Raw genomic sequence first — 18,280 nt, forward strand, 5'->3', positions numbered from 1 at the left:
AAAATAAAAGCTTACCATGAACAGAATTGTAAAAGTGGGGACCTTTTTAGCAGCCCTAGGGTACCAGTTACATAAATATTAGTAGCTGTCACATTTTTAACACGTGCTGAATGTCTCCATGGCAGGTGAAAGAGAGGCTACAGAAGATGGGGCCGTTCCAGCCAATGAACATTTTCCTCAGGCAGGAGATAGACAGAATGCAGAAGCTACTTAGCCTGGTCCGCAGCACCCTGACTGAGCTAAAACTTGCTATTGATGGCACCATCATCATGAATGAAGATCTAGGAGATGCACTGAATTGCATGTTTGATGCCAGAATTCCTGCTCGGTGGAAGAAAGTATGTTTAAGGCAGCTCTTATCCTACCTCATCAGTTTATTATTGTGAACAGTAGTGATTGGCGAGTGGAAAGCAGGCTAGCATGATTTACTTAAAAGGGCTCTTTTGTTGAGGGATCAATCCCCTTGTAGGCCTGTATTTTTAGCTTTTAGGTAGGGAAGGAGACTATTTAGCATCTCCCACATATCAGGCACTCTACGAAGCCATTTACATGCATTATTTCATTTAAATCTTTGCATTTTATTGCCCTCATTTTGCAGGTGAGAAACGTGAGATTAGAAGACACTAAGTCTTTTCCCAGATCACACACCTAAGAAGGCAGAAGACCAGAATTTAAAACCAAGCTTTTGAACTTAAAAGCCTGTGATGTTAGTTTTATAGAAGGAAGTGTTCCTAGACACACACACACACACACACACACACACACACACACACACACTGCAAAAATCACACCAAAGAGAAGTATTTTTCATTGCTTTGTCTGTAGATATGAGAGTGTCTATACCTCCAGGTACAAAGATAAGGACTTACCAGTATGCTTCCTGGTCATGTGGTGGTATTTGTGCTAAATGACAGATATGCCTTTGACAAATACTTGTCTACTTGGAGAAGTAAAAGGAGTACCAAAGTATCTTTGTCCAGCAGTTCATGCATTGTGGGGAATTGTGAAGATCTGGGGTGTAGTAGGAGGACCTCGGAGGACAGACAGCTGGGGCTGGGCCAGGGAAAGCAGCATGTAGAGATGGGATTGGGTCATGTGGTGACTGGAGTCTTGGCCTTTCGAAGGCTATTCAGGTAAATGGGAAGATGAGACATAACGGTTAGAACTGCCAGCCTCCTGGAAGAGACTCATTTAGCACTGAGACTCTGTTATCTCACCCAGGGCTTTAGAAACCAAGGTCAGCTTTGACCAGATTCCATCCTCTCCTTACCAATTCATTCCTAAAGCCAGCGAATTTTCTGTCTGGATTGACCTTTCTTGTTGCCAGTGACAGAGGGAGAACTTACCTGGTCACTAGCCATTGCAGGTTCATTCCCTACCCAACCAGCTCACTCAGCTTGGTCAGTACCTGGAAGGCTCTAGAACAGGGATCCTTGCCAGGGGGGACCCTCACATTAATGGTTCCCGTGCCCTCAGATTAAATGCAGTATAAATGCATCTCTTCTAGTTAACACATCCATAAAGATAGGATCAAATGAGTTACCTAATTTTAAAATTATGCTATTTTTTACAGGTTTTTATTCTATTCAACTTATCAGTATTTGAACCTCACTGTTTCTTGAAAAATAGGCAAATTAATTCTTGAATCTGAAATTCAAGCAGCATATCCACACAGGTTGATCACTGCATTTATTCATACATAAAGTATTCCAATTACAGTAAAATGTTACAAAATATGATTTGGAGATACCTACCCAGTACAGTTCCTGCTAGCACTTATGACATATCCATGCCAATTGTTTTTTTTTTTTAAGATTTTATTTATTCATTCATGAGAGACACACAGAGGCAGAGACACAGGCAGAGGGAGAAGCAGGCTGCCTGCGGGGAGCCCGATGGGGGACTCGATTCTGGGTCTCTAGGATCACGACCTGGGCCGAAGGCTGACACTCAACTGCTGAGCCCCCCAGGCACCCCGTGCCAATTGTAATAATAGAAGTACCATGTGTGAAATCAGGCAGACTAATACAGGCAATGAGTGCAACTAATTTGTTTGTGGTAAAAGACCTGTGTTTCAATTTCTGCTCCTTCATCAGAGGAAATAAAAGTTCATTCTAAGAGACAAGAACTTCAGAAAATAACGGTTGTTTGCCTCATTAAAAATGAGAAGTGGAGAAAGGCTTCTATGATTTGTCATCCACAGAATATATTTTAAAGAGACCATAAGCACATTTGTGTAAAGAAAGACCTAGTTTTATAGTGTATCTATTAAAAATGTAACCTAAGGGAAAAAATGTGATCTAAGGAGAAATAGTTGAAACCTATGAAATTTAATTCTAATTAGCTGTTTTATTTTTTTAAATTAGCTGTTTTAATTGCTTTATAGAATTGGTAGTGTGTGTGTGTGTGTGTGTGTATATTATTTTATTTTTTTAAAAGATTTTACCTATTTATTCATGAGAGACCCAGAGAGAGAGAGAGAGAGAGAGAGAGGCAGAGACACAGGCAGAGGGAGAAGCAGGCTCCATGCAGGGAGCCCGATGTGGGACTCAATCCTGGGACTCCAGGATCACACCCTAAGCTGAAGGCAGATACCCAACCACTGAGCAACCCAGGAGTCCCAATAGTGGGTGTATTTGTATGTGGAAGGTGATCCTGTTGACATCAGACATTTTGACCGGCATACTGAGGGCGAGATTGATCTGGAATTCATGTGATGATTAGACGATTCTATTGTATCTTCATATCAGGAGGAGGAAGAATCATTTGAAAATTGAAATGTCAGAACCCAAGGGAAATTCATATTTTAGGGACTTTTTAAATTCTAAACATGAATATGGGATTTTGTAACTTATTTCTGTGAACATAGCTGGTTACACAACAGAAGTAAGCCTATATTAATTATTTCGATGAATGCATTTCAGGCATCATGGGTTTCAAGTACGTTGGGTTTCTGGTTTACTGAACTTCTAGAAAGAAACTGCCAGTTTACCTCTTGGGTTTTCAATGGCCGACCCCACTGCTTCTGGATGACAGGCTTCTTTAACCCCCAAGGATTTTTAACTGCAATGCGCCAGGTAATAGTTCTGATTTACACCTGTTGTATTATTATGATTTTCTTCTACAAGATTTTCTTCTATCAGTATAGTTTTTAAAGACTATAACAAGACAGAGAATGGCTGTCCTTTTTTGACACCAGCAGTTACATCGTCCTGAAAGTAAATCCAGCAACTTGTTCTCAGGCTGCTAGCTTGAATTTTAGAGCATTTATTTGTTATTTTTATACTTGGTATAACTTGATCTTTCTTTGTAGAGAACAGATGGTTAAATTAGGACATGGGTATTGTTTATGAGAGAATTTTTTTAACTACTTCCTCTGAATTAGGGTAATTTGGGATTACACTTTCATCACTTTCACACTCTTTATGTTAAGATGAGCCTGTAATCGCTCCCCTTGTCCTTTCCTCTTGTTTTTGTCCTGAGCAGGAAATAACTCGTGCCAACAAAGGCTGGGCCTTGGACAATATGATGCTTTGCAATGAAGTCACCAAGTGGATGAAGGATGACATTTCTGCCCCTCCCACAGAAGGTGTCTACGTCTATGGCTTGTATCTTGAAGGAGCTGGTTGGGACAAGAGGAACATGAAACTCATTGAATCCAAACCAAAAGTGCTGTTTGAGCTCATGCCTGTCATAAGGATTTATGCAGAAAACAACAGTAAGTTGTCTTGTGCATTCAGGGACGGCTGGCATTATCAGGTTGGATAATGTTATAAATACAAGATCTCATTATTTTTGTTATCATGTCATGAGGATTTTATTTTATCAGCCTTCACATTCACGCCCATGTTTAATGAGTGCTTGTTGACTGCTAGGCATGTTTTGAGGGTTAGCAGGGAGGCAATGGTTCTAGATCATTCTTGCCTATCTACTAAAGCAGGTAAAAAATATATGGATACTCATGAAACATTAGCTGATGAGATAAGAAGCAAGTGTTTGGAATAGTTAATAGATAGTGGGAAAGGGTGGTGGGTAGGAGTGGGAAGAAGTGATCAGGGGCTGGGTCTCAGGGGCAGAGCCTGGATGGGGCCCAGAAGGTTGGACAGGTGGTGGCAGGACTGCACAGGGCCTACAGGAGATGCCCACTCTACCATCTTGGAGATTTAAGCCAGGTTATGAAAGCCAGGTTGAATTCAGGGACATTTGGCTTAATCTAGCAACTAATGGTAAAATGCTGGATTCATATTTCAGCCTGTGAGCACAGTAGCATGTCCATGAAGCATACATACTATTCCACTTTGACAAAGTTCTATTTGACAAGTCTAAGAATATCTAAATGGGTTACCATTGTTGGCCTGTTCTGAAGGCTTTTACTATTACATTTCCCCGAGCTAATATCTCCTCTGTGATAACCAACTTTCAGCACATGTGGGACTTCCCTGTCCATCTCATTTAAAAAAATTTTTTTAAATAAAAATTACATATACTTAAGGTATACAACATGATGATTTGATGTACATGTACATATATATGGTGAAATATTTGCTATAAGCCATGCACTCTGGAGGTGGCTGTGATGGTGGATCCCAAGGACTTCCTTGGAAGTACTGACTTGGTGACAGGAACACAATAGATTTTTTCTTTCAATAAGTAAGGAATAGACCATTTCCTCTTTGTTTTGTTTTTTAATATTTATTTATTTATTTATTTATTTATTTATTTATTTATTTATTTATGATAGACATAGAGAGAGAAAGAGAGAGAGAGAGAGAGAGAGAGAGAGAAGCAGAGGAGGAGAGAGAAGCAGGCTCCATGCCGGGAGCCTGACTCGGGACTCGATCCCGGGACTCGATCCCGGTACTCCAGGATCGCGCCCTGGGCCAAAGGCAGGCGCCAAACCGCTGAGCCACCGAGGGATCCCCGCCATTTCCTCTTTGAAAGACAGCTTCTAGTATCCCTGTCTCTTAGATAAATAGCACATTTGGGAATATGGGTCAAGGGAAGAGAGTTTATAAACTATGAATATTTTTTAAGCAAATATTTTCTGGATGCCTGATACATGCAGCCACTATCTTAGGTACAAAGGACACAACGATGATGATGATGATGGGCAGATCATGCCCATAAGGGATTAGGGAGACTGGCAAGTAAACTAATAATTAAAATAGAATTTGATACATGGCCAGATAGAGATACACTCAGGATGCTCTGGGAGCTGAGAAGGAGTACATAACAATGCCTGCAAGGTTTGTGGAGATCGCTTTTGAGATGTGCTATGATGCTAAGAATGAGTGTGAGAGGAGCTGGAGATAGACTTTTCTTGGCAGAGGGAAGTAGCATGAGCTCACTCGGTCATTTGGTGAGTATGTGTCTGGTATTGACCATCTGCCATGCCACTCTGGTGCTGGGGATGCAGCAGTGAGGAAAGACCAGGCGAGTGCCCATTCTTGAGGATCCCGGTGTAAGGAGGGACGGGCAGCAAAAAAGAAGCAAATAGAGTTGGTCCTTGTTACTCATGGATTCTGTACTTAGGAATTCTAACCTTTGTCTGTAATTCCCGAATCCATGCTATGGCACAGTTCCTTGCAGGCATGCACAAAACAGCAAAAGATATGATTCACCCAACAGGCTGGTTCCCACTTGAGGTGCTTGAGGGGATACCCTGCTGCTTGCTTGACTCTTGTACTGTAAACAGGTGTCCTTTCTGTGGTCTATATAGGATTACATTTTTCACATTTTTGTACTGTTTGCTGTTTAAAGTGGCCTAAGTGCATGTGTCGAAGTGCTGTCTGGGGTTCCTCAGCACGAGAAGGCTGTGATGTGCCTTATGGAGAAAACATGTGTCTAACACAAGTTTCACTGAGGCCTGAGTTAAAGTGTCCTGAGTCAAATGTGAATGAATCAATGATATAGATTAAGGAGGAACCTTTTTTTTTTTTTTTTTTAGACGGTATCTTTAAACAAAAACACACCTACAATAATGTTATGTATTGAGGGATGGATGAAAATGTTGGGACCAGAGGCTTGTACAGACCAGAGGCTGTATTTCAAGCTTGAAATACAGGCTTGAAAACCTGCCCTGTATTTCAAAACCCTTGGGGCAGTGATTTGGTAGTTGCTAATTCAGTGTTCATAGAGACTTCGTATATGTTAGCCCCGTGATAATGAGAATTGACTGTAAATGAACATTTGGTTTCAGATCATTCTTTTCTATGGGGAAAACACACATGTGCTGTGCTAGAGAGTAGATAGTTTTCAGGGGTTTGGAAAGAGGCTCACTGAGAAGAGAATATTGACCTGAGATCCAGGTGACAGAAGGCAGCTCTGCTAATATCCAGGAGCAAAGGTGAGGATGCAGAGGCTTGAGGTAGCAATGGATATGCTGTGCTTGAAGGAAGAGGAGTCTATGGAGAGATGGGCATCAGGAAAGAAACAGGAAGGTGCCCCACACAGTTCTTAACACATAGTGTTACTCGGCAAACCCCAACTGAATCTGGTGGGATAAATGTGTCTGGCTAAGCCTAGGCAAGCAAGCTGCCTGGGGCTTCAGCTTTATTGGTTCTTAGGGTGCTGTGAAGACCTAGGGTGGTGGTTATTTTACAGCAATAATCATTAAGTGTTCTTTAAACCAAAATAATGTTTTAGAATTTTTGCTTTATCATATCATTGGGTCTAGTCAACATGTTGCAAAAAACATTTCCCTTATAAAGTAAAAGAAAAATCTTCCTCACATTTAGTTAGGTGTTACTTTTATGTATCTTGTACTAAATTGTAAAAATCCATTGCAACCTGACTTTGAGCATCTCAGCATGGTATTAATAAAATAATAATTTTATAATATAGGCCGTTCTTTATTATTTAAGAACACATTTTATAGAAAAACTGTACTCACCCTGCTGGGAATTAGCAATGATGCTCATTAGCAGCAGATTAAGGGAGAAAATAAAATAAGCAAAGGAAAAAGTGACTAATTTCAAAGGACTGAAAAGAAAACTTTCATTCTTTTGTATCTTTTTTGGGGGGAGGGTTTCAATAGCACTTAGTGGAAACTTGTTTTGCCAAATAGATTTGTTGTCAGAGGAGTGTTTTATTAGTGATGAAAAGCTAAAATTCCATTGCTCTTTTCATACCATAAATCTAATTTTCATTTAATTTTAAAAAATGAATAGGGCTCTAATTGAGCTAAAGGGGTGTAGCATCACTAATGACCAAAGGGCAATCCCCAAAGTACAATGTTTTAAAGGTAAAATTCTTATAGTAAGTTGTTTTTATGTTAACATGAAGGGTAACTTTTAGTTTACCCTTTTTATGAATTATTTATTAAATTAAATTATGAATATTATTTTAGTTTAAATAATTCATCATTGTATTTTCCATATAAAACCAGTTTGTTTTAAAAAAAGAAGTCTAGATATTTATTTTATTTTATTTTACTTATTTATTTATTTATTTTTAAGGATTTTATTTATTTATTCATGAGAGAGACAGAGAGAGGGAGAGGCAGAGACACAGGCGGAGGGAGAAGCAGGCTCCCTGCAGGGAGCCTGATGTGGGACTCGATCCCAGGACTCCAGGATCACAACCTGAGCCAAAGGCAGATGCTTTAACCGCTGAGCCACCCAGGCATCCCTAGATATTTATTTTAACTCTAAAAATTGGATAATGTGTCCCTAGATTCTTAGGACATCATAAGAAAGTCACCCAAATAGTATGGAATTCACCCAAAGGGCAAAGCCTCCCACATCAACTTTAGCTTTCCTACTCTCAAAGGCAGTTGAAAAGAGGTGACATAGGAAAGATATGTCTCCTTATAGATTACTGTATAGGTAGGGTGGTGCTTCTACATGGACTTCAGTACTATAGCCAATGTGATGGGAAAATGGGGATTGGAACATTTGGAGGAACGAAGCAAGATTTATATGTACCTTTGGGCACTCAGTACGGTGAGAAGGATCTCAGGCTCTGTGCAGCTAATGAGGAGAAAAAGTGTTTCTAAGAATGCCCTATGACCCACCCTGATGCAACACTGTGCAGATGTGGGTTGGGGGTGAGAATAGCCCTATGCTGTGACCAGGAGGTAGAGGCCTCCTGACTTTTGAGCCCCTTGAAATTTAATCCACCTTCAGTTTGTAAACCTGGGACTCCTTTAAAGTCATGGGGAACGTGAAACTGGGGGGTTTGTTTCAGGAAAAAGGTAAAGGTGCATATATATTTGTGCACGCGTATGTGTATGCATGTGTGTGTACGGAGAGAGAGAGAAGAAATGTAATACATCTCGGGTGTCTATTGCATTTCAAGGGTTATGCTATGCCAGTCATTCACATATATTAATTTGTTTAATCTTTACAACAACTCTGTAGGATATATCATCCCTATTTTTGGGTGGGGAGATTAAGGTGTAGAGATGTATGAAATTTGCCTATGATTTCCAGCTACCAAGACTGTTATCAGAATGTGGGATGAATGCAAACCTCTGAGAATTCCTATGGTTAGTGTTCTACTTAAGACTATGCATTTAGTGAGTCTCTGGGGAGTCTGAGATGAAGCCTCAAAACAAAGCCTAAATTAAAAATGAGGATAGCTTCTTTGCATTTCGAAGTCATGAGTTTATTTTTCTCAGATACTTGGTGAAGGAGACACAGACTCTGCCCTATTTGGATGAGAGTGCTTATTCCCTGTGGCCTCCTCTGCATTCTGCAGGCTTGCTGGTCACCTCTCCTGCCAGATGGTGGGGTGGGGGTGGGTGACCATGTGTTTAGGTAAAAGACCAGGAACCTGGATATTTGAGTTGCACTTCTGGTTTTATCACTAAAGTAATTAGTCATGTGGCTTTAGAGGAGTCTCAAATATGCTATGACTTGAAGTCAGTCATCTAGTTATCTCCACTACATTTTAACATCCCCCTGCAAAGACATAGAGGCACACACACATTTACATTCTGACTATTGATGAGATTAAGGATCATAGGCTCTTGACTCATTCTGGCCAGGTTTGATTCTTATCACCTACATAACAAGCTCACCTTGTTATTTTCGTTTTCTCACCTGCAAAATGGATTTAATAATGGTACCCATCCCATAGGATTGTGAAGAGCATTAAGCCGACAGTGTCTAACATATCATACAATCATACAATAAATCAATTGCTATTATTAATATATTCACTCACATGTTTGTTGAAGGATTAAAAGAAATACATGAGTGCACCATTTAATCACTTAAATGTTTTTTGCAAAGAGGAGTTAAATTAAAAGGATGATTTAAAGGTTATATAGGGAATCTCTATGTAACTAGATTATTTTGGATATTGGAAAGAACATCTGGTGTAATGATATACTAGAACTTGGATGAAAAATGTAGGCTAGAGAGGGAAGTGAAAGAGTCAGAAAATGAAACTCCCTTAAGGTGTTTTATTCAAGCTTTTCAGATCCTAAAGCATAGAGTTCACCAATTTAGACAGCTTCTTGTCTCTGCTCCTCCTTCTGGGACCCTAAGGCTTTAAATATGTTTAGCTGATTAGCTTTACCTACCTAGCATGTTTGGTTTTATCTTCAAATTTCTTTGTCTAACTAGGGCTAATGGTTTTGAATCATCTGTTTATGTGGTTATTTAGCGTCTGTCAGCACTTTGACTATGAAATGGTATGTTCAGTGGCTTCTAATCCTACTGCAGAAGTTTGCTGCGTGCTGTGATTTGGCATGGGCACCTTTGGTTCTACAGCAATTACAAATGAATAAAATTGGATAAATATATCTGAGAGTTGTTTTTTACCTGCTTATTGAAAAGAATGCTATTTTTACCCCCAATTCATCTTTTCTTTTGGAATTAAAATCCAAGTGGTCAAATGCTTCTTGAGGTGTAATTATTATAATTACATCTATTAATTATTGCATACATATTATAATTACATTTGCACCAAATGTGAGACTACAATGGGTTACTTCAAGATTTAGGATGTTAGTCAAACTTGCATCAAGAAGAACAATATTTAACATTTATTATATATTTACAGATCCCAGGATTATTTAATTAGATCAGTCAGAATGTTCATATTAACTACACTCCATGAATGCACTGCCTAATAATTATTACTAATGATATTCCCATGGTAATTTAAAAAATAACACCTAGACTTAAAAATTAGATGTCACAAAAAAATTAGGTGTTAATTTAATTTCAATTGGTTCTAATGATTAATTTCGTGGGATTAAGTGAACATATAGTTCTAAAGTACTGTAAACTATGTATGAGTCTATTTTAGAATAGGGTTCCCTGACCTTGATATTATTGGTATTTTTGGCCAAATGTCCTCTGTTGGGAGGGGCTGTCCTGTGCATTATAGCATGTTGGCAGCATCTCTGGACTCTACCCACTAGATGCCAGTAGCAGTCTCACTGTTGTGGTAAACCACAAAAGTCTCTAGATAGTCGCAAATGTCCCCCAAGAGTAAAATGATCCTTGGTTAAGAACCACTGCTTTAGAATATTTGCTTTATATTGAAACTTAATGTATAACATCATCATATTCAAGTGTTTAACTTCTTCCAATAAAATGAATCACAGTGGAGATATAAAAACACATGGCAGAGCAGATAGGAGATTTTATTGGGTCAAAAAATGAGATCTTAACTTTCGAAGGTGGCTTGCTTTTGGAATTTGAAGGAAAAAGATGGATTCTTGAGCCAAGTTAGTTTTGGGAAATAATTTCAGCACTATGTCAACACTGCATGTAGAGAATTGAGAGTTGCTGTTTCCATGTTTCAGTGTCCACACATGTCACACGAGTTCACCGAAGCAAAGTTCTCCTCTTAGTTAAATGTGCTTTTGTCTGAATGTTTATGTGGCGGTCATTTATAATATTGGTCTTGTAGGGGAGTGCAAGGATGGGTGCAGACCCCATGTTTGTGCTGAGATAATTTACAACTGGGAGAGAAGAGATAATGTACTGCTTCCTGCGCCAGATACTAGGAGATGTGCAGATAAACTGCGCAGGTGGTGTAGATTGAATGAGAAACTGAGGAAGCTGAACCTCCAAGCTACTCAATGCAGAGGCTTCTTCCAAAGCCTAATTTAGTATGTGTAAATTTTTATTCTTTTTCTTGAAGCCCTTTGCCCCTCTGCCTTGTATAAGGACCCCCAAGACCTGGATTCATCCCTGACCATGGGGTTTCCAAAACTGGAGAGAAAGTGAGCCTTTGGTAGGGATGAATGCATTAGAAAGGGTCTTTGATAGATGAACATACAGAGGTTGCCTTTTGTTGCATATATAGTTTTGGGAACTCCATGTATTGATCTACTCCAAAAAGGTTGATTGCGTCTCAGGGAGCTGAACTGTGTCATGGCTCTCTGCTTCCCAGCTACTTCTCTTCCTCTGCACACATGGATAACTTAACCACCCCTGATAGGGATAGGCAATGTCCTCTGTCCTGTGATTTCAAATGTGGTTTAGACTATGGTACAGAGGGTTGAAGGCAGGATTTTGAAATCACAATCCTAATATGCTGAAATAATAGTGGTGAGCATTGGTGCTGGACATTAAAAGTGACAGATGCCTTGTGCCAAAGGCAAGCGATGAGAGAAAAATGGAGAGGGTGTGCATGCACAAGGTTTGGTGGGAAGTAAAGGAGAAAGGGTGGAGGGGCCATATTGAATTGATGGGTGGAAAGGAAGCAGTGGGAAGTTCATAGTCATTTCACATGGGCAGGGGTTACTCTCAAGGACATGGGACAAGAGGCCAATGGGATGAACCTGAAGATGCCTGGTTGTTTGTCACTTCCTGGAAACCTGCAGGTGTGTCTTCTTCACATCTAGAGACTGACTTACCTCAGGAAGAATTTCTCTCATTCTAGCCAAACTTTGGAATAATCTTTAGAATGCACAAATTTGACTCTGCTCTCTGTTTGGGCTGCTTAATTTAGAAATTCACCAAATTTTTTTTATGAATTTTTTTGTAGCTTTAAGAGATTCTCGGTTTTATTCCTGCCCCATTTACAAGAAGCCAGTCCGAACGGACTTGAACTACATCGCCGCCGTGGACCTCAGGACGACCCAGCTCCCGGAACACTGGGTGCTCCGTGGGGTTGCCCTTCTCTGTGATATCAAGTAACATGGGATGTGTTCCCTACCCAAAACCTCAGAAAATGCAGGATCCAAATTACCCTAACCTTTATTTGTCTATGAGTGCTCAACAATGAATGTATAATCAGATCATGCGGTGAATGAGCTCTGTAGGTTTTCCCTACTCTTTAGTTGGATGCTTAATTACATATAACCTGCTTTATCCTTAATGACCAATCACTGTGTTTGTTGAAAAGTTATTTGATGATTTAAAAGCAAATTTTACAACTTCCTAATGAAGTGTGGCCCTCAAATCCACAGTAATGCCTTCAGCTCTAAAGACTGAGTAGGTCAAGCAGACATTTCCTTCAAAGGATTATTTTTCTGCTAATGTGGTTCTGGTGACAACCCTGTTCTCTACAGTAACATGGCAGGTTTGTGCTGATTTTGCTTCTATGGCCTTTTGCATTTAGGTCAGATTTGTTTTCATGGCTCAAGCAGCCCTTGGGAAGACCTTTTAAAAAATGGAAGGAAACAGAAGAATGGGCTAAAAATGTGAATAGATAGACAATTCATGTGATCCTATAGAATAAACATGTGGAATAATGTTCAACCCCACTGATAATTAAGAAAGAGATACTGATATTTTTTATAATAAAAAATTGAAACTTAAAGTGAATTTTGATGAGGTCTTTATGAAAGTGATATGCTTTTAGAGTCCTAGAGTGATGGAAATAACCCATCCTTTTTGTAAAATAGTTAAATATCCAAACACAGAAAGAGCCATAAAAATATTCACATGCTTCGATCCTTATCTTCTCTCCTGGAAATCTATACCAAGAGAACAATTTAAAAAGCTGAAATAATTTATATATCAAAATGTATTTAATAACAGAAAACAGTGGGAGTGCTTTACATGTTCAATACTAAGTCTATATACGTAAGGAAGTTAGAGGATGTGAGGCAGCTGTGAAAAACAGGATCGAAGCTTTCTTAACATGGAAACAGTAAACACGTTGTACTATGAAGTGAAAGATATACCTCAGAAAATATCAGGTTGACTTGAAAGGGTGTAATAATCGGAATAACAGGCAAAGAATAGAAGTCAGATGGTGTGGGGGAGGCCACATGAGCTTTTATCAATGAAGAAAATACTGTATGTGGAATTTTTCACATATTTTTATTGTAAATCCTGGTTATAAATTATGAACTGCTTCATCTATAACTTATTGAATGAAAAGCTTGGTCAGCATTAAATTAGAATTGGGGTCTACAAACATTTGCTTAACTTCGTGTCTGCCTAACTTCGTGTTTCTGGTGATAAAGCATTTTCTAGGAAGGGCTGCAAGGAGACAGGTGTGGGTCTTTCTCACTAAACTTTTCTCTATGACAAGAATCATTTTAGGGATCCCTGGGTGGCGCAGTGGTTTGGCGCCTGCCTTTGGCCCAGGGCGCGATCCTGGAGACCCGGGATCGAATCCCACGTCGGGCTCCGGGTGCGTGGAGCCTGCTTCTCCCTCTGCCTGTGTCTCTGCCTCATTCTCTCTCTCTCTCTGTGACTATCACAAATAAATAAAAATTTTAAAAAAAAAGAATCATTTTATGTTAATTGTGGTCAGAGCTGGGACTGAGGGCTTCATGTGACACCTACTAGTCTTGGACAAGACTGTTTTCATTTGAGCAGCTTCTTTTGGTCTGAATTAACATATATCAGTTGATTTTGTGAATTATGCTAAAACAATCATTTTATTTTGAAGAACAAATAATGAAAATGTAGAAATGATGTGAATTAATAAAAAGTTGTCAATGAATGTCTGAATTGTAACTGCTATTTCTTTGCCAGGGGGCAAGTGCCATTGAGTATCCAAAAATAAGCCTTCAAAACTAGGTTTCTTATCAAGTTATTTGAAAATGTCTAATTTATCTACTTTTGTGAAATATCCTGTTGGTGTATATGTACAAAAGGACACCATGGAAACAACTAGAAATTTTTAGGGACTGATTCAATGAGAAATGTCACTGAAGGAGTGAAGAGCCAGTGAAGCACCTTTCTACCTCACATCCATCTCTTACCCTGCAGCTCCCACCTATGGAAAGATTCTCAGCTTCTACTGAATCAGGAAGTGGGGCAAGAGAGGACCAACTTATTGATTCTTCCTGGTGATGGGGATAGTTGCCCACTGCTTGGCTGAGGAGGAAACAACACCCAGTGTCCTGGTACCATTGCAGAGTCTTTGTTATCATCTCAACATTGATCTACTTAGAAAATTAGTTAAGTGTGTCTGACTCCTGTGTGTCAGGCACTCTGGCGCAAGCAGTGGTGGAATGATGGTGAGAAAAATGCTCACATTCCCCGATTCACGGACTTTGCTTAAGAGGAGTAGACACAGAAAATAAGCGACTATTCAGGTATGTAACTTTATTTGATCTTAGTGTATGAATGTATTATATGACACGAGTGTGAGATACGTAGGAGGTATGAAGATGGGGAGTGTAGTGTTACAAAGGAAACTGCTGGATGCGAGGAGAGAGAAGCATGAAGGAGACCACAGCCATTCAGGTGTCATGGATTAGTAGGCAGAAGCCACACGACAGCGTCCCCATTTATTTTTAATGAAGGACACAAAGCATAACAGCAGCAAGGAGCTCCCCTGAGCCATAGCAGCTGCTGTCTGGCTCTTCCTGGTCCCCTGCGTTAAGCTGCCAGTGGCTCATTCTATGCATGTATAAAGTCCTTCCAGAATTGAGACAAAGAACTCCCACTTTGCCACATTAGAACTGTCCTGTTATACATGGGGCTTTACATCACCTTTCCACTTATCTCCATTTTATTTGAGCTTCTCTTTAAGGGAATGTTGACAAGGATCGTACCAATTCAGCATCAGTGAGGCCAGGTCCCCATCTGTGGATGGCAAAGCTATGGCCCAGGTGTTCTTAAGCAACCTCTCAATCATGGATACTCTTTCTCTGCAGAGACCTAATTTGGGCCGTAAGGAAGGGCAGCTCTGTAGAGGTGACCTCTAAATTTAGATCTGAAGGACAAGGAAAACATCTCAGACCTGCATGGACTGGGGAGACTTCTCTTGCTCCCTCATGAGAGGAAGTGAGCCCAGTAAGGGTGACAAGAAACCCAGCCTGGAGTGAAAGGCATGAGAAGGGCTGCTTCCTAATGGAATTTCAAACTTTGCTTGACTGCTGCCAGCTACAGACTAGTGGCCAATGGAAATCATGTGTTTCTAAGTCACTGGAGTTAGAAGTATTTCCTAATGTTAAATGCTATTTGTGATGGAAAAGTCTTGTAAAGAGTTTGACATTAGGAGACAGGATGAGGCAAACCACAGATGGTAAGTGGCTTGCAGGATTCTCCAATATAGACAAAAGGCACAGCCATATCTTTACCAGTATACATATTTGTTCAAGGTGTAGAATTATAAAAAAAAATAGGTATGTTAACGTATACTGATAATGTAGCTTATGCATTTGTAGTTGTAGTTTACACAAACAGCATTAGTAATGATGAAAGTAATAAAATATATACATGAGCAGTTTTCTCTTAAAGATATAATTTCCCCTCGCAACCCCAAATCTGCAACATATTTTTTTCCTGTGTCAGGCCTCAGTGAGGTGCATAACTATTTTTAAATTTTAAATACTTTTCTCTTGCAAGTACTCAGAGTGATTGTTAAGAATTATATTGTGTGACTGAAGACTGTTGATGAGTAGCCCCCAACAATCCATCAAAAGAATTCCTCTTAAGGGTAAACAAATGGTGTACATGTATTTAAAATATGGTCCTCAAGATTGGATAAATGCTTTGGAAGACCAATAAGCAAATCAGTAGATGATGAAAACATGAGGAAATATAGTAGTTTTGGCTTATAATTTTTGTAGCATTTTGTCATAGTAATTAAAAAAAAAACGTATTTAAATTCAATTTGCCAACATACACCCAGTTCTCATCACATCATGTGCCCTCCTTAGTGCCCATCACCCAGTTACCCCATCTCCCCACCCACCTCCCCTTCCACAACCTTTTGTTTGTTTCCCAAAGTCAGGAGTCTCTCATGATTTGTCTTCCTCTCTAATTTTTCCCCACTCAGTTCTCCCCCTTCGCCTATTGTCACTTTCATTATTTCTTATATTCCACATGTGAGTGAAACCATATGATGATTGCCCTTCTCCGACTGACTTACTTCACTCAGCATAATACCCTCCAGCTCCATCCACGTCGATATAAATGGTAGGTATGCATCTTTCTGATGGCTGAGTAATATTCCATTGCATTTATTTATTTATTTATTTATTTATTTATTTATTTATTTTTCTTTTTTTCTTTTCCTTTTTTTTTCCATTGTATTTATAGACCACATCTTCTTTATTCATTCATCTGTCAAAAGCTTGGCTCTTTCCATAGTTTGGCGGTTGTGGACATTGCTGCTATGAACATTGGGGTGCAGGTGTCCCAGTGTTTCCCTACATCTGTATCTTTGGTGTAAATACCCAGTAGTACAATTGCTGGGTTGTAGTTGTACTAATTTTTGAAGTTTATGCATCCTGGGCTATTGACTGACATCTGTACCCAACATATGCATTTTAAGAGTCCACACATACCTACCTCCACAGTGAAAAATAGGAGAGAACTCAATGGTCAGCTTTAGAATTAGAGATGAGGTTGGCTAAGGCCCTGAATCCATGAACACATTCTCACTTATTGTAAATTGTGAGTGTCATTCTGTGTTGCACTTGAAATACAATGAACCTGATTGATGTAAGAGCAGAATGTGTTGCTGGCTCAATCTGCACCCGAGGGGCTTTCCTGGTTCTGTTCTTCAGCCTGGAAAAACATACAGCAGAGCAGCCTGATAGACAGTATTTATGGGTTGGATCCTACTCTCATTTGGATGAGAAGAAATGAAAATATAGAGATTTGGTGGGAAGGAAGGAATCTGAGGGTGAGAAGAAGTATCCTGAGTGGGGTGGGGTGATGAATAAGAAGGAGGGTCAGATTTCTTTTCAGACACTGTTAGAATGCAATTATTAGCTGTAATTCTGGTGATCAAGACGAGGGATGAGTAAAAGAGCCTTTAAAAAATAGCTTTTTTACCCCCTGGATTTCAAAGTTTTCATTACAAAATATCAATGATATTATGATCTAGCATTATAATTTCAGTGCCTTAAAGGGTAGATCTGAGATTTTATAAAAGTTCTATCAGCTCCTACCTCTTAGCAACACTCATCAAACCACTGTGTGAATTTGGCTAATGAGTCTTCTTCCTATGCCTTCTTTGTATCTTCTTTGATATAGGGCTCCATTTAGTTTCCCAAGGCTCTGGATTTATAGGCAAGCTTAATTGTTTCCAGGTTTGAGTTTATATTGGGTGCGTACAGGGCCAAGATTGGGAGCCTTGTTCTGTCTTTAATTTGCATGCCAAATGCCATTTTTCATTGGGCTGTACATTATTGCTCCTTGCTGTGTAACATGTGGGTAGAGCAAAGACATATTGTGCAGCACCATGCTCTGCCCCTGCTCTGGTAAGGTTTTATGATTACTGTTAATACCTTTCTTCGTGTATTTCTTCACTCAGGCTAATATGCATAACATTCGTATTAAATGTAATCACAAAGAGAGTTGCCTGGAAAGCCAATTAAGTTTTCCCCATGACTTGTGCAGGAGTCGATTTTAATAAGGCCACATACCATGTTCATGAGTACTTGAGAAGAGAGAAAGATTAAATGTGATGAAGGACGCCCAACCAAGAGTCTACCTGGAAAGTCACAGAATGGAGAGATTTGTAAAGGATTAAGAAGCAAAGCCTGGGATCCCTGGGTGGTGCAGCGGTTTGGCGCCTGCCTTTGGCCCAGGGCGCGATCCTGGAGACCCGGGATCAAATCCCACATCGGGCTCCCGGAGCATGGAGCCTGCTTCTCCCTCTGCCTGTGTCTCTGCCTCTCTCTCTTTCTCTCTCTGTGACTATCATAAATAAATAAAAATTAAAAAAGAAAAAAAAGAAGCAAAGCCTGTGCTCTGGCTGATAGTGAGCACTCCCCTTTAGTGTGGACGCAGTTTAAAATTCATTCTGTGGAGCCTCCTCCTTGCTCCACTGAGTCTGCTGTGATGTATCCATTTATAACTTATTTGTGCAAATACTTAAAGCAAATCCCTGGAGACCTCTGGAAAAAGAGCTTATAAAATATTTTAGTGTTCTATCATTTGAAAAGTGATCA

At 39.7% G+C, this 18,280-nt stretch overlaps 1 protein-coding gene and 1 long non-coding RNA gene across 2 annotated transcripts in view; both read left to right on the forward strand.

Annotated features, from left to right (window-relative positions):
* DNAH5 (dynein axonemal heavy chain 5) overlaps positions 1–13,866 on the forward strand; it is a 297,391-nt gene extending 283,525 nt beyond the window's left edge. Inside the window, exons 76-79 of the mRNA XM_072807314.1 lie at positions 126–338; positions 2,925–3,077; positions 3,487–3,718; positions 11,953–13,866. Of these exons, the coding sequence (XP_072663415.1) occupies positions 126–338; positions 2,925–3,077; positions 3,487–3,718; positions 11,953–12,104 (750 nt within the window). The 3' untranslated portion in view covers positions 12,105–13,866. The remainder of the gene's footprint in view (positions 1–125; positions 339–2,924; positions 3,078–3,486; positions 3,719–11,952) is intronic.
* Positions 13,867–14,794: 928 nt separating this feature from the next.
* Positions 14,795–18,063, forward strand: LOC140621895 (uncharacterized). The gene is made up of 2 exons (XR_012021611.1): positions 14,795–16,295; positions 17,641–18,063. It is a non-coding gene; the product is annotated as an uncharacterized lncRNA (long non-coding RNA).
* The last annotated feature ends 217 nt before the right edge of the window (positions 18,064–18,280 follow it).

The sequence above is a fragment of the Canis lupus genome, chromosome 31, assembly GCF_048164855.1.
Source record: "Canis lupus baileyi chromosome 31, mCanLup2.hap1, whole genome shotgun sequence".
NCBI lineage: Eukaryota > Metazoa > Chordata > Mammalia > Carnivora > Canidae > Canis > Canis lupus.